General features: G+C 38.5%; 1 protein-coding gene across 1 annotated transcript in view; it reads right to left on the bottom strand.

Annotated features, from left to right (window-relative positions):
* LOC128659665 (acid-sensing ion channel 1C-like) overlaps positions 1-18,005 on the bottom strand; it is a 193,171-nt gene that overhangs the window by 5,316 nt on the left and 169,850 nt on the right. The window contains exon 5 of the mRNA XM_053713234.1: positions 1,879-1,981. Within this exon, the coding sequence (XP_053569209.1) occupies positions 1,879-1,981 (103 nt within the window). The remainder of the gene's footprint in view (positions 1-1,878; positions 1,982-18,005) is intronic.

The following is an 18,005-nucleotide window of genomic DNA, read 5'->3' as shown; positions in this document are numbered from 1 at the left end:
CTTAGCGCTGGGTACAGTCCAGTTTCTTTCTCTCTTCTACATGTCTATATATGTATTTATATGTGTATTTATGTATTTACAGATATATACAGTATATGTATTTATATGTGTATTTATGTATTTACAGATATATACAGTATATGTATTTATATGTGTATTTATATATTTACAGATATATACAGTATATGTATTTATGTATTTACAGATATATACAGTATATGTATTTATATGTGTATTTATGTATTTACAGATATATACAGTATATGTATTTATATGTGTATTTATAGATATATACAGTATATGTATTTATATGTGTATTTATGTATTTACAGATATATACAGTATATGTATTTATATGTGTATTTATAGATATATACAGTATATGTATTTATATGTGTATTTATGTATTTACAGATATATACAGTATATGTATTTATGTATTTACAGATATATACAGTATATGTATTTATATGTGTATTTATGTATTTACAAATATATACAGTATATGTATTTATATGTGTATTTATGTATTTACAAATATATACAGTATATGTATTTATGTGTATTTATGTATTTACAAATATATACAGTATATGTATTTATATGTGTATTTATGTATTTACAAATATATACAGTATATGTATTTATGTGTATTTATGTATTTACAAATATATACAGTATATGTATTTATATGTGTATTTATGTATTTACAGATATATACAGTATATAGACACATATAAACACACACACAAATTATTTGCTGTAAATATTGCACATTCCAATATTCTGCACATAGCAGAATATGTTCTATGTATTTATTAAATATATATTCATATATATATATATATATGTATATATATATATATATATATATATACAGCAGATATTGGAAGGTGCACTCTCACTAACACTTTAGTTCCAAATGCCAGGTTGCTAGAATATGGTGTAGAATATGGAAATCAGGAGACAGCACTCACTGGTCTTGACAATACTGGATTTATTCAGTGACGTTTCGGGGAATACACCCCTTCATCAGACGGGTCTGATGAAGGGGTGTATTCCCCGAAACGTAACTGAATTAATCCAGTATTGTCAAGACCACTGAGTGCTGTCTCCTGATTTCCATATGTATATATATATATATATATATATATATATATATATATATATATAAAACCTATATATAATCATCTATATATATAGGTATAGATATATATTGTACCAAAATACCTTCAGATATACATAAAAATATGTATTTAATGAGTAAATAGAACATATTCTGTTATGTAAGAACATTGGAATGGGAAATATTCATATTTCATGTCTGGTTAGCGCAGTTGAGTAAATGCGATTGGGTTTGCACCACTTGTTGTTTCCCCCCCCCCACACACTTTTCTTAGTCTATTGAAGTCTATGGGGTAATATTTAACACGGTTGCGATATTCAAAGTTTAGCTTTTTGCGTGCATCTGGTTTGAGCTAGTGCTAAAACTTTTTACTTTCAACTTGTAATACGAGCACTACCCGACATGCGCAAAAAGCTTACTTCTAGCTGAGTAAATGCACGCGTGGGAGCAATAAATAGCACACCACTAAGTGTATATTGTTCATTTTTACTTGTGTAGAGGGCTCTTTTTTTGTTTTTTTTCCTTTGTGTCATCCAATCAATATCCTTACATATGGCCCCTAAGTCTCAAAGCGCTAAAGAATGGTTTTAACTCAGGGACTAACGTATTTGAGGAAAGAGGATTAAAATAGAGGAACTGCGCTAGCTGGTGGTGTGATTCTGGATCAGGGTTTCAGAACAAGTTTCTGAGGGCAAAATATGCCCCATGAGCAATAAACTACCTACCAGACTTTCCCCAATAATACCCCTTACCTCTTCTACCCAAACTACCCAAATATTCCAGATCGGAATCCTCTCCTCCTCTCATGGTCTTCATCTGTAGGTAATTATCCTGCACTCCCAACGTCACACAGCCCTGGGGGAGGGAGAGTACAGTCATGTTGTGCCCTGATACTGTCATGTTCTTATATACAGAATGCATGTTGTACATTACACTTCCCACTCCCATGATGCACATAACCAAGGTTAAATACTTTCATTGGCAACTGCAAATGGGTCCTAGTATTACACAGGGGCTTCATGTAAAATATTATTTAGATTTACTAATTAAAGCGGAAACACAAGAAGAGGGTGTGGCAATGGTGTTTTATCATAACAAGGATAATATATCTATAAAACAAACACACAGGAGCGGGCAGGACGCTCCAGCTAGACCTACCGTGGTGGTCTTCTGCGCTATCACATGACGGACAAAGACCAGTTAGGGTGCACATAGGGAACACATCCCTGTTGAGACGTGAGTATTTGATAGCAGAAACAAGGATATCCTGGCCCTCCAATGTTAAAAGTGAAAAAAATCCTTTAGTGGCAAAAGTAAAAACAAAAAGGTAAAAAGTAAAAACAAAAAGGTAAAAAGTAAAATTAAAAAGGTAAAAAGTAAAAACAAAAAGGTAAAAAGTAAAAATAAAAAGGTAAAAAGTAAAAACAAAAAGGTAAAAAGTAAAAACAAAAAGGTAAAAAGTAAAAATAAAAAGGTAGAAAGTAAAAATAAAAAGGTAGAAAGTAAAAACAAAAAGGTAAAAAGTAAAAACAAAAAGGTAAAAAGTAAAAACAAAAAGGTAAGCGGTGTCCCTATAAAAACAGCCAGGACAAGAAGGGAAACCTAGTACATCAGACGCGTTTCATGCTGCTAATGAACTTGTTCACTGATAGGGAACTGGGGGAAGGAAGACCTTAGTATATAGGTGTAAAGAACCAATCACAACATATGTTCACATAATTAACTTAACCCCATGTGTCCCTGATGAAACCAACTATTACTGCTTAAAGAGGAATGACAGCAAATACATAAATACATATAATAGAAAAACAATATACAGCTAAATGAGATACAGTATATATAGAATTCATTTCATAGTGAATACAATCTAAATATCTTCTAATAATAATTGTTTCTAAATAATGTGCTGTTTACTTCTTAACTCTTTATGAAAAGGTTGACATCCATTTTAGAATTTAAACCCAAAGGTTCCCTAGTGAACATATGTTGTGATTATCTGGTGTACTAGTGGGTCTTGGCTTCCCCTCTAGTCCTGGTTGTTTTTATAGGGCTACCGCTTACCTTTTTGCTTTTACTTTTTACCTTTTTGCTTTTACTTTTGCCAATAAAAGATGTGTTCACCTTTATCATTGGAGTGCCTTGTTTCTGATATATATATATATACACTTAGATACTCACAAAAAGATAGCTGGAGTTCATAGAGGTCCAGCTCACTGTCACTCAGGTAGTACTGCTCCATATCAGTGATGTCTCAATCTCTAAATGATGTTCACAAGGCAGGCTGGAGTTCATAGAGGTCCAGCTCACTGTCACTCAGGTAGTACTGCTCCATATCAGTGATGGCTCAACCTCTAAATGATGTTCACAAGGCCGGCTGGAGTTCATAGAGGTCCTGCTCACTGTCACTTAGGTAGTACTGCTCCATATCAGTGATGGCTCAACCTCCAAATGATGTTCACAAGGCCGGCTGGAGTTCATAGAGGTCCTGCTCACTGTCACTTAGGTAGTACTGCTCCATATCAGTGATGGCTCAACCTCCAAATGATGTTCACAAGGCCGGCTGGAGTTCATAGAGGTCCTGCTCACTGTCACTTAGGTAGAACTGCTCCATATCAGTGATGGCTCAACCTCCAAATGATGTTCACAAGGCCGGCTGGAGTTCATAGAGGTCCTGCTCACTGTCACTTAGGTAGTACTGCTCCATATCAGTGATGGCTCAACCTCTAAATGATGTTTGCAAGGCCGGCTGGAGTTCATAGCGGTCCTGGTCACTGTCACTTAGGTAGTACTGCTCCATATCAGTGATGGCTCAACCTCCAAATGATGTTTACAAGGCCGGCTGGAGTTCATAGAGGTCCTGCTCACTGTCACTTAGGTAGTACTGCTCCATATCAGTGATGGCTCAACCTCCAAATGATGTTCACAAGGCCGGCTGGAGTTCATAGAGGTCCTGCTCACTGTCACTCAGGTAGTACTGCTCCATATCAGTGATGGCTCAACCTCCAAATGATGTTCACAAGGCCGGCTGGAGTTCATAGAGGTCCTGCTCACTGTCACTTAGGTAGTACTGCTCCATATCAGTGATGGCTCAACCTCCAAATGATGTTCACAAGGCCGGCTGGAGTTCATAGAGGTCCTGCTCACTGTCACTTAGGTAGTACTGCTCCATATCAGTGATGGCTCAACCTCTAAATGATGTTCACAAGGCCGGCTGGAGTTCATAGAGGTCCTGCTCACTGTCACTTAGGTAGTACTGCTCCATATCAGTGATGGCTCAACCTCCAAATGATGTTCACAAGGCCGGCTGGAGTTCATAGAGGTCCTGCTCACTGTCACTTAGGTAGTACTGCTTCATATCAGTGATGGCTCAACCTCCAAATGATGTTCACAAGGCCGGCTGGAGTTCATAAAGGTCCGGCTCACTGTCACTCAGGTAGTACTGCTCTATATCAGTAATGGCTCAACCTCTAAATGATGTTCACAAGGCCAGCTGGAGTTCATAGAGGTCCAGCTCACTGTCACTCAGGTAGCACTGCTCCATATCATTGATGGCTCAACCTCTAAATGATGTTTACAAGGCAGGCCGGAGTTCATAGAGGTCCAGCTCACTGTTACACAGGTAGTACTGCTCCATATCAGTGATGGCTCAACCTCTAAATGATGTTCACAAGGCAGGCTGGAGTTCATAGAGGTCCAGCTCACTGTCACTTAGGTAATACTGCTCCATATAAGTGATGGCTCAACCTCCAAATGATGTTCACAAGAAAGGCTGGAGTTCATAAAGGTCCGGCTCACTGTCACTCAGGTAGTACTGCTCCATATCAGTGATGGCTCAACCTCCAAATGATGTTCACAAGAAAGGCTGGAGTTCATAGAGGTCCGTCTCACTATCACTCAGGTAGCACTGCTCCATATCAGTGATGGCTCAACCTCTAAATGATGTTCACAAGGCAGGCTGGAGTTCATAGAGGTCCTGCTCACTGTCACTTAGGTAGTACTGCTCCATATCGGTGAAGGCTCAACCTCTAAATGATGTTCACAAGGCACGCTGGAGTTTATAGAGGTCTGGCTCACTGTCACTCAGGTAGTACTGCTCCATATCAGTAATGGCTTAACTGTATATTCCCAATAAACGTATATTCTATGACCGTAAGGATATAAATCACAAAAACCACTATGTGTAATCCACCACATTAGCCCTGTGCTTGAGCTATTTAGAGGAAACAATCAGCTAGATTACAAGTCTGTGCATTCGTCTTTTAACGCTGAAAATATGATAATTTCAGCGTTTAAACAGCACCACAGCCATTACGAGTCTTGTTGGTATAGCTGTACTGTAAGCCTTTTAGCCTGTAACGCAACGTCAGTCCCGCACTCGTAAAAATTACGTTTTTTCATGGGATTCCCATAGTGCTGGTATTACGAGTTTTGCGTTCTGGCTAAAAAAAACGGCGTTACAGCCTATAAACGACAAGATATGTAACGCCATCTAAAGTCAGTAGTTATGAGTTTTATGCTACAAATATGTAACGTAACACTCATAACTTAACTGCTACAAAGTACACTAATCACGCATAAACTACCTATTTTTGAGGTACATCTTGGTATAAAGATTTGTCCGGTTTTAGTAAGAAAGCCTGGCTCTTTCATTACTAGTTAACAACGCCCATCATACCTAGTGGAAGCCTGGTTCTTTCATTGGTGGCGAGCGGATACTCACCGGAGACCTGTGGATACACTCCTACCTATTCTACCAATCAGAGAGACTTGACAATTTCACCGCCCGTCCTCTAGTGACGTCACACGCTGTGATAGCGTTATACGGAGAGTATTTGGGTTCTAGAAGCGCTTAGGAATTACACGCTTAAGATAAGTGCTTATCCGTTTCCAAAACCACTGTTTTTGATCCAGATTACTATCAAATTTGCTTATCCTTGCTCCATATCTATATTTGTGGACTTTATCCATACATCTGTTGTTTGCTTGCTACATGTATTTCGAGGATTCCTGCAACATTTAGCATGTTTGAATGTATTTTGCAACTAGATTGTTATAGATAAATTACCACAACACACATATTTTGCTACACATTATTTTAGATCTGGGTAGCATACGTATGCTTTAGTCAATTCAGGTCCCAGTTTTTGTGTTTTACCTACACTTTGTGGTGTTTATTCATTTTGTATATATTGTTCACCTTATGTGGTGTGGCAAAGCTCAAATTATATTTCACTGACGTGATATGGGAAATCTAAATAAATGAAAAAAATATTTTTTATAAAGGAGCTGTCTGTGTGCCTATTTTTACCCTTGCTTTTTTCAGAGTATTTATATATGCTCTGAAACTTTAGTCTCTCTATACGAATTTAATGTCTATACTTTTTAAAGGGTGGCACCAGTACAATATTTGAGCAATATTACCTACTCTCACCCTCATTTATATATTTTACCTATTAATCCCTAAACCGAGGCCCTTTCCGCATCGCAAACACTGTAATCAATTTATTAAACCCTAATCTGCCGCTCCCCGACATCGTCACCACTATAATAAACTTATTAACCTCTAAACCGCCGCCGTCCCGTATCACAAACACTATTTAAATATAAATAACCCCTAATCTGCCACCTGCCCACATCACCCTCACTATACTAAAATTATTAAGCCCTACACCGCCGCCACTATAATAGACCTATTAACTCATAAACCGCAAGCCCCCACAACGAAATTTACTAAATTAAAGTATTAACCCCTAAACCAAAAGCCCCCACATCGCAATAAACCAAATTAAACTAGTAACCCCTAAACCTAACGCCCTCCTAACTTTATATTAAAATTACAATTTCCTCACCTTAATTTAAATTAAAATTTACCTGTCAAATCAAAAGAACTAAGTTTAAACTAACAATTAAACTAATATAACTAAACTAAAATTAAACTAGCTACCAATTAAATTAAACTAAACTACACATTAAAAAAATCCTAACACTACTCTAAAAATTAAAAACTATCTAATTACAAAAAATAAAAAAGACTAAATTACAAAAACAAACACTAAAGTACGAAAAATAACAAATGAAATTATATAAAATAAAAAAGAATTACACCTAATCTAATAGCCCTATCAAAATAAAAAAGTGCACCCAAAATAAAAAAAAACCTAGCCTACAATAAACTACCAACAGCTCTTAAAAGGGCCTTTTGTAGGGCATTGCCCTAAGTTAAACAGCTTTTTTACCTGTACAAAAATACAAAGACCCCCCCAACAGTAAAACCTACCACCCAGCCAACCCCCAAAATAAAAAAACAAAAACCAAAGCTACCCATTGTCCTGAAAAGGGCATTTGGATGGGTATTGCCCTTAAAAGGGCATTCAGCTATTTTACATGCCCAAACCCTAATCTAAAATAAAAACCCACCCAAAAAACTCTAAAAAAAATCCTATCATTAATCCCCGAAGATCCACTTACAGTTTTTGAAGTCCCGCTTGAACGATCTTCATTCCAGCGGAGAAGTCTTCATCCAGACGGCCTCTTCAATATTCATCCCGGTGGCAAAGTCCTCATCCAAGCAACGAGAAGTCTTCATCCAGACGGCCTCTTCAATCTTCATCCAGGCGTCATCTTCTATCTTGATCCCGGCGACACGGAGCGGGTCCATCTTGAAGAGATCCGGCGTGAAGGCATCCTCTTCATATGGTCGCCAACGTACACTGAATCTTTAATGCAAGGTACCCGATCCAAGATGGCATCCCTTGCATTTCTATTTGCTGAAAGATTTGAATCAGCGAATAGGAATTAGAGCTGCTAAAATCTATTGGCTGTTCAAATCAGCCAATAGGATTTAAGCAGCTCTAATTCTATTGGATGATGAATCAGCCAATAAAATGAGAGCTACTTAAATCCTATTGGCTGATTTGCACAGCTAATAGGATTAGTGGTTAGTGTCTTTTCAAGGGTTTTTTGGGTGTTTTTTTTTTTTTTAGTTTAGGGTTTGGGCATTTAAAAGAGCTAAATGCCCTAGGTTTTTTTTAGATATTTTTTTTATTTTGTGGGTTTGGGGATGTGGGGGTTTGTAATGTTAGTGGGTCTTTGTAATTTTTTTTTCATAAAGAGAGCTGATTTCTTTAGGGCAAAGCCCTACAAAAGGACCTTTTAAGGGCCATTGGTAGTTTATTCTAGATTAGGTTTTTTATTTTGGGGTGTTTTTTTAATGGGTATTAGAATAGGAATAATTTTATTAGTTTTGATAATTTGTTTGTTATTTTGTGTAATGTATTTTTTTAGGGGGTGTTAGTTTTTTTGGTAGTTTATTCTAGATTAGGCTTTTTTGTTTTGGGGTGGGTTTTTTATTTTTTGTAATTTTAGGTTTTAGTGTAAGACAGGTTAGGTTTTATTTCACAGTAAGTTTGTATTTATTTTAACTAGGTAGTTAGTAAATAGTTAATAACTATTTACTAACTAGTCTATCTAGTTAAAATAAATACAAACTTACTGTGAAATAAAAATAAAACCTAAGCTAACTACAATGTAACTATTAGTTATAGTGTAGCTAGTTTAGGTTTTATTTCACAGGTAAGTATTTAGTTTTAAATAGGAATTATTTAGCTCATAATTGTAACTTTAAAGGGACTGTAAATCTTAACCCCTCTATTACAATATTAATGTTAATCATTAAAATCATAACGATTTGAACTTAGTTTGCAGAGTATAAGCGCTACGGAAGCGTTTTAAAACCGGTTCAAATAATTACCTCTTTCAATATCCACTATCCGCCCATGTAGCCGCAGATATTTTTTTCACCGACATCGCTGCAGGGCCGTTCCATCAATCATTACTTTCAATACGCCCATTTTCTGATCCGGAGCGCGCATTTACACTTCTGTTGCGCATGCAAGGTTCAGCCACTGACATGACAATATAAGCAGTGGATCGTGATGCTAACCGCATTGTGATTTACTGCTTATATGCTACTAAATAGAACTAATCTATTGAGTGTTAAATTACCCCCTAGACTATAACGAGCAAATATAAATAAAATAGTTTAATTAGTAAGTTTATTTATTACATATAAATGTATTTAGATTCTAAAAATGTTGTCCTAAGGTTGTTGTAATGTCAATTTATTTTTCTAATACCTTATGAAATTAAAATTAAAATTTTCAAAAAGTAGTTAATAAAACATTATCTTCTTTTTCGATAAAGTAATGGAGTTGCTCGTTTGTCAATAGGAGTGACTCACCGCTCATTCAGATACACAGAATCTCAATGCACGACGAAGCATTGAGATTCTGTGTATACGGCTGAAGACTGAGATGTAATGCGCATGCGCACGTGGAGAGGGAACGCGCTGTCAAAATTGCAGAAGACGGACGTTCGCTCCACTGTTGGCTGCAGGGGCTATGACGGTAAGTATTGAAAAAAATACTCAAATTCGTAGGCGGACAGAAGATGTGTTATTTGGGTATAAAATACTTTTTTAAACGCTTCCACTGCGTTTTTGCTCTGCATAGTAAGAATAATCAATATATTAACTTGAATATTTTAATTTAATGTGAACTAGAGTTAAAGGTTTACTGTCCCTTTAATTTAGCTCTTTTTTAATTATGTTAAAGTTAGGGGGTTTTAAGGTTAGGGTTACGTTCGGGTTAGGTTTAGGTTTATGGTTAGGGGTAGGTTTAGGGGTTAATAGTTTAATTTTGGTTGTTGCGATGTGGGGGGCTGGTGGTTTAGGGGTTAATAGGTTTATTTAGTGGTAGTGATGTAGGAGCCCAGAGGTTTAGGGGTTAATAGCTTTATTTAGTTGTGGTGATGTCGGGGAGCGGCGGAATAGGGGTTAATAACTTTAATATAGTGGTGGCGATGTTGGGGTGTGGCAGAATAGGGGTTAATAACTTTAGTATAGTGGCTGCGATATCGGGAGCGGCAGATTAGGGGTTAATAACTGTAGATAGGTGTCAGCGTTGTCGGGGGCGGCAGATTAGGGGTGTTAGGTTTAAACAGTATTTTCTTTTTCCCCATAGACATAATTGAGGTTGCATTACGGAGCTTTTCATCCCGCTCTCCCCATTGATGTCTATGGGGAAATCGTGCACGAGCACGTCAAAACAGCGCTTGTTTTTGGTGCGGTATGGAGCTTAAAAGCACCATATCGCCCGCACAAGCCGTTTTTTTTAAAACTTGTAATGGCTGCGCTATAGGGGGTTAAATAACGTCACTTTTATTGCATTTGTTAATTTCCCTATAGCGCTCAAAACTCGTAATCTAGGTGAATGTGTTTTAAATGTGACAGCACTAAAAAGCAGATACTATGGGGGGTAGTTATCAAGCCGTCAACCTCAAATACTCTGGAATTCCGCAGCGTATTTGTGGCGAGGCTGATTCGCCTTAGTTATCAAAGGCTAGAGACCGGCAAAAGTAGAATTTTGTGACGTAAGCTTCGATCCGCCGGACTCAGTCCGACACAGATCGATGCTTACGTCACTCCAGATGTTCCGCACACAAGTGCGGCACAATCTGACTACTTTTGCAAGTTATCAAAAAACTAGCAGGTACGCTCGGCACTTTTCCGGCCCAGCGTACCTGGTTTTCAAACCGCCGCCCTGGAGGCGGCGGATCCCATAGGAGTCTGACCATAGCAAAAGTACAAGTTTGCTGCTGCCAGACATCCCATTGATTCCTATGGGAGCTGTCTGCACCTAACACCCTAACATGTACCCCGAGTCTAAACACCCCTAATCTGCCCCCCTACACCGCCGCAACTAAATAAAGTTATTACCCCCTAAACCGCCGCTCCCGGACCCCACCGCAAGCTACTCTATACATATTAACCCCTAAACCGCCACTCCCTGACCCCGCCGCAACTATAATAAATGTATTAACCCCTAAACCGCCGCTCCCGGACACCGCCGCAACCTACATTATACCTAGTAACCCCTATCCTGCCCCCCCTATACCGCCGCCCTCTATAATAAAGTTATTAACCCCTATCCTGCCGATCCCGCACCTCGCCGCAACTAAATAAATAGTTTAACCCCTAAACCGCCGCTCCCGGACCCTGCCGCAACCTATATTAAACTTATTAACCCCTAATCTGCCCCCCTACACCGTCGCCACCTATAATACATTTATTAGCCCCTATCCTGCCCCCCAGTACACCGCCGCCACTGTAATAAATTTATTAACCCCTAAACCTAAGTCTAACATTAACCCTAACACCCCCAAAATTTAAATATTAATTAAATAAATCTAAATAATATTTATCTTATTAACTAAATTAATACTATTTAAAACTAAATACTTACCTTTAAAATAAACCCTAATATAGCTACAATATAAATAATAATTATATTATAGCTATCTTAGGATTTATTTTTATTTTACAGGCAACTTTCAATTTATTTTAACTAGGTACAATAGCTATTAAATAGTTATTAACTATTTAATAGCTACCTAGCTAAAATAAAGAGAAATTTACCTGTAAAATAAAAACTAACCTAAGTTACAATTACACCTAACACTACACTATACTTTAATAAATTATTTATATTTAAAACTAAATACTTACCTGTAAAATAAACCCTAAGATAGCTACAATATAATTAATAATTACATTGTAGCTATTTTAGGATTTATATTTATTTTACAGGTAACTTTGTATTTATTTTAGCTAGTTAGAATAGTTATTAAATAGTTATTAACTATTTAATAACTACCTAGCTAAAAGAAATACAAAATTACCTGTAAAATAAATCCTAACCTAAGTTACAATTAAACCTAACACTACACTATCATTAAATTAATTAAATAAATTAGCTACAAATAACTACAATTAAATACAATTACATAAACTAACTAAAGTACAAAAAATAAAAAAAGCTAAGTTACAAAAAATAAAAAAATAGGTTACAAACATTTAAAAAATATTACAACAATTTTAAGCTAATTACACCTAATCAAAGCCCCCTAATAAAATAACAAAGCCCCCCAAAACCTACCCTATTCTACATTAAAAAAGTTCAAAGCTCTTTTACCTTACCAGCCCTTAAAAGGGCCTTTTGCGGGGCGTGCCCCAAAGAAAACTGCTCTTTTGCCTGTAAAAGAAAAATACAACCCCCCCAACAACCCCCCCCAACATTAAAACCCACCACCCACATACCCCTAATCTAACCCAAACCCCCCTTAAAATAACCTAACACTAATCCCCTGAAGATCATCCTACCTTGAGTCGTCTTCACTCAGCCGAACCACCGATGGAACTGAAGAGGAGATCCGGAGCGGCAGAAGTGATCCTCCAAGGGGCGCTGAAGAAATCTTCCATCCGATGAAGTGATCCTCCAGGCGGCGCTGAAGAAATCTTCCATCCGGGCGATGTCATCTTCCAAGCGGCGCTGAAGAAGTCTTCTATCCGGGCGATGTCATCTTCCAAGCGGGGTCTTCAATCTTCTTTCTTCAGGATCCATCTTCATCCCGCCGACGCGGAACATCCTTCTTTCCCGATGGACTACCGACGAATGAAGGCTCCTTTAAGGGACGTCATCCAAGATGGCGTCCCTTCAATTCCGATTGGCTGATAGGATTCTATCAGATTAGGAGCGGCAGTTTAGGGGTTAATAACTTTATTTAGTTGCGGGGGGCTCCGGGGGCGCCGGTATAGGGGGTAGAACAGTGTAGTTAGTGTGGGTGCTTAGTGACAGGCTAGCAATAAAGCTGTAAAAAAGCCGAAGAGCAGCGAGATCGGATGAGTGATAACTATCACAGTCCGCTGCTCATCGCCCCGTACTTGGTGCGCGGCTTTTTGACAGATTTATTGATAACTTAGGCAAATTTTTTCAGGTCCGTGGCGGCGATGGTAGGCGAGCTTAGGCGGGCGTATTGGGCCGGCGAAGGCAGGAAAGTTGACACGTTGATAACTATCCCCCAATGTGTACAAATTACATTATATTCCAAAAACTTTATAGTTGGTTCTCAAGACAATTTTTTTATCAAGATCAAGATATATAAAATTGGTGTACTCCTTATTCATAAACTTCCAACCAATCTTAAAGGGACACTGAACCCAAATTGTTGCTTTCGTGATTCAGATAGAGCATGAAATTTTAAGCAACTTTCTAATTTACTCCTATTATCAAATTGTCTTCATTCTCTTGGTATCTTTATTTGAAAAGCAAGAATGTAAGTTTAGATGCCGGCCCATTTTTAGTGAACAACCTGGGTTGTTCTTGCTGATTGGTGGATAAATTCATCCACCTATAAACAAGTGCTGTCCAGGGTCTGAACCAAAAATTGGCTGGCTCCTTAGCTCAGATGCCTTCTTTTTCAAATAAAGATAGCAAGAGAACGAAGAAAAAATGATAATAGAAGTTTTTAAGTTGCTTAAAATGTCATGCTCTATCTGAATCCCATTTGGTTTCAGTGTCCCTTTAGGGGCTTCTCCCGCGGAAAGTGAGCTGAAAAACTAAGATCAGTTAAAAATGGTAATACAGTACTAGCCGAATAAGAGTCAACCGTCTTTTCACCTTATATGTAATGGGCGTTTTACACCTTCACATAGTATTCCTCTTCGTGAATCGTCTTCGTCCGTGTGACGTCTGTAGTGACATCACAAAGTGCGCGGTTTATTATTTGAAAGATGAGGAGTAGAAGCCGGTGTTCCGCTGAAATTTGCTCCCTCGTCGAGATTTACTAACTTGATGAGCGCATGCTCAGAATAATGCACTCGCACTCCGCATACGTTTGAAAATAATGTGTGTAATGCGAGTATGTAATGACAGGCATGTGCACATGGAGGTAGCAAATCTCGATGAGGGAGGAAAATTTAGTCCTTGCATTTCCATCTTAAAGGGACACTAAACCCACATTTTTTTTCTTTCATGATTCAGTTAGAGCAGCAATTTTAAGCGACTTTCTAATTTACTCCTATTATCATTTTTTTTCCGTTCTCTTGGTATCTTTATTTATAAAAGCAGAAATGTAAGCCAGCCCATTTTTGGTTCAGCACCTGGGTAGGGCTTGCTGATTGGTGGCTACATTTAGCCACCAATCAGTGATAGAGGCTCTCCCAGGGCCGGGATACCACATCACTTTACCACTATTGCCCTGGAAGACAAAACAAACTGTAGACATTCGTCCTTCGAACAAGATAACAAAGAAATGTGGTGATGCTAGCAGCTGCGTGGTTACCGTTAGCAACGAGATAAGAAAAGATTTCAGCAAACTGAGCTTGAAACAAACAACAGTTCAGTGCTAGTTCAGAATGGCTGTATAGATACAAAAGGGAGTCAGTATGGTTATATTCTTACAATCAGCAAGCGCTACCTAGGTGCTGAATCAAAAATGAGCCGGCCCTTAAGCTAACATTCCTGCTTTTTCAAATAAAGATACCAAGGGGCCAATTTACCAAAGTGTGAGCGGACATGATACGATGTAGCGTATCATGTCCGCCGCACATCGATAAATTTATCATTGCACAAGCAGTTTTGGTGAACTGCTTGTGCAATGCGCCCCCTGCAGATTCGCGGCCAATCGACCGCTAGCAGGGGGTGTCAATCAGCCCAATCGTAGAGGATCGGCCGGATTGAAGACTGCAGCCTTAGAGGCAGCGCACAAGTTATGGAGCAGCGGATAATTTGGCCCCCAAGAATTGAAAAATTGATAATAGGAGTAAATTAGAACGTTGCTTAAAACTGATGCTCTATCTGAAGCATGAAAGAAAAAATGTAGCGGCCAAGGACATGTGCACATGCGCAGTTGAAGATAATAGCAGTTTTGACGCTGTCATATGTTATTGAAATACACCACGATTTTGACAGCACACGCTTCTTACTTACACCTCCTTATGTAAATAGAATTAACTAAACAGTTTCTCCAATACTTTTTAAAATGCAGCTCCATGGGGGATAGCTATCAAGCTGTCAACTATGTTGCATTCGCCGGCATCAATACGCTCGCCTAATCGCGGTCGCGTATCTCAATACGCTCTCCTTATTTATGAAAAAAGACGCGAACCAAATACGGGGAGATGAGCATCGGACTGTTGTTAACTAACAGTCATCGATCTCGCATCTATTCAGTTTTTCCCAACTTTATTTATACCCTGTCACTAAACGCTGCCACTAGACTAAAATGTTTAACCCCTATCCCACCGCTCCCCGACATCGCCACAACCTAAATAAAGTTATTAACCCCTAAACCTCTGGCCTCCCACATCACTACCACTAACTAAACCTATTAACCCCTAAACCTAACAACCCCCTAACTTTAAATTAAAATTACAACATCCCTATCTTAATATAAATTAAAACTTACCTGTAGAATTCAAATAAACTATTTTAAACTATTAACCCCTTAACGACCAAGGACGTACGCCACACGTCCTCAAAAAAAAGACAGTTAATGACCGAGGACGTGTGGCGTACGTCCTTGGTCTGGAAAGCAGCTGGAAGCGATCCTGCTCGCTTCCAGCTGCTTTCCGGTTATTGCAGTGATGCCTCGATATCGAGGCATCCTGCAATAACCCCCCTTGGCCATCCGATGCAGAGAGAGCCACTCTGTGGCCCTCTCTGCACCGGACATCGGTGGCCGATATCGTTGGTGGGTGGGAGCAAGTCTGGGAGGCGGGTGGGCGGCCATCGATGTGCCGAGTGGACTGGAGGGGGGCGGGATCGGGGGCGGGAGGGGCGGGAGCGCGCACAGGAGCGCGCACGTGCACGGGGGGGGGGCGGGCGGCCGCGTGCACGAGGCGGGAGCGGGAGGGAACCGCTACACTACAGAAAAATAAACTTGCAAAAGTAAAAAAATAAAACATTTTTGAAAGCTGTAAATAAACAGCTAAGAGATCTGGAAGGGGTGGGGGGTTGATCTTGGGGGGGGGGGAAGCTACACTACAGAAAAGGTTTTTTTTTTAAAAAAGGGCACATTTTTTCACTAAACTGGGTACTGGCAGACAGCTGCCAGTACCCAAGATGGCGCCCATTAAGGCAGAGGGGGAGGGTTAGAGAGCTCTTTGGTGGGGGATCAGTGAGGCTGGGGGCTCCTACACAGCAGCATATGTAAATATGCTATAAAAAAACACAAAAAAAGCCCAAATATAGCTTTTATTTTAGTACTGGCAGAGTTTCTGCCAGTACTTAAGATGGCGGGGACAATTGTGGGGTGGGGGAGGGAAGAGAGCTGTTTGGGAGGGATCAGGGGGTCTCATGTTTCAGGTGGGAGGCTGAGCTCTACACTAAAGCTAAAATTAACCCTGCAAGCTCCCTACAAGCTACATAATTAACCCCTTCACTGCTAGCCATAATACACGTGTGAAATGCAGCGGCATTTGGCGGCCTTCTAATTACCAAAAAGCAACACCGAAGCCATATATGTCTGCTATTTCTGAACAAAGGGGATCCCAGACAAGCATTTACAACCATTTGTGCCATAATTGCACAAGCTGTTTGTAAATGATTTCAGTGAGAAACCTAAAATTGTGAAAAATTTTACGTTTTTTTTTTAATTTGATCGCATTTGGCGGTGAAATGGTGGCATGAAATATACCAAAATTGGCCTAGATCAATACTTGGGGTTGTCTACTACACTACACTAAAGCTAAAATTATCCCTAAAAGCTCCCTACATGCTCCATAATTAACCCCTTCACTGCTGGGCATAATACACGTGTAGTGCGCAGTGGCATTTAGCAGCCTTCTAATTACTAAAAAGCAACGCCAAAGCCATATATGTCTGCTATTTCTGAACAAAGGGGATCCCAGAGAAGAATTTACAACCATTTAAGCCATAATTGCACAAGCTGTTTGTAAATAATTTCAGTGAGAAACCAAAAGTTTGTGAAAAAATTTGTAAAAAAGTGAACGATTTTTTGTATTTAATCGCATTTGGCGGTGAAATGGTGGCATGAAATATACCAAAATGGGCCTAGATGAATACTTTGGGATGTCTACTAAAAAAAAATATATACATGTCAATGGATATTCAGAGATTCCTGAAAGATATCAGTGTTCCAATGTAACTAGCGCTAATTTTGAAAAATAATGGTTTGGAAATAGCAAAGTGCTACTTGTATTTATGGCCCTATAACTTACAAAAAAAGCAAAGAACGTGTAAACATTGGGTATTTCTAAACTCAGGACAAAATTTATAAACTATTTAGCATGGTTTTTTTTTGGTGGTTGTAGATGTGTAACAGATTTTGGGGGTCATAGTTAGAAAAAGTGTGTTTTTTCCATTTTTTCTTCATATTTTATAAATTTTTTTATAGTAAATTATAAGATATGATGAAAACAATGGTATCTTTAGAAAGTCCATTTAATGGCGAGAAAAACGGTATATAATATGTGTGGGTACAGTAAATGAGTAAGATGAAAATTACAGCTAAACACAAACACCGCAAAAATGTAAAAATAGCCTTGGTCCCAAACGGACAGAAAATGGAAAAGTGCTGTGGTCATTAAGGGGTTAATTAACCTACCCAAACTATTATACTACAATTAAATTAAACTACCAATTAAAAAAACTAAATTACATATTAAAGAAACCTGATCCTACTCAAATTATTTAAATATACAATTAAACAATATTAAAAGTACTAAATTACAGAATAGAACAAACATTAAGTTACAAAAAAAAATAAACACTAAATTCCGAAAAATAAAAAACCAAATGATCAAAAATAAAAAAGAATTCCACCTAATCTAATAGCCCTATCAAAATAAAAAAGGCCCCCCCCCCCCATATATAAACCCCCCCTAGCCTAAAATAAACTACCAATGGCCCTTAAAAGGGCCTTTTGTGGGGCATTGCCCCAAAGATAACAGCTCTTTTACATTGCAAAAAAAATACAAACACCCCCCAACAGTTAAACCCACCACCCAACCAACCAACCC

Source organism: Bombina bombina, chromosome 5 (genome assembly GCF_027579735.1).
Source record: "Bombina bombina isolate aBomBom1 chromosome 5, aBomBom1.pri, whole genome shotgun sequence".
NCBI lineage: Eukaryota > Metazoa > Chordata > Amphibia > Anura > Bombinatoridae > Bombina > Bombina bombina.
This window is presented reverse-complemented; position numbering and strand designations above follow the sequence as displayed.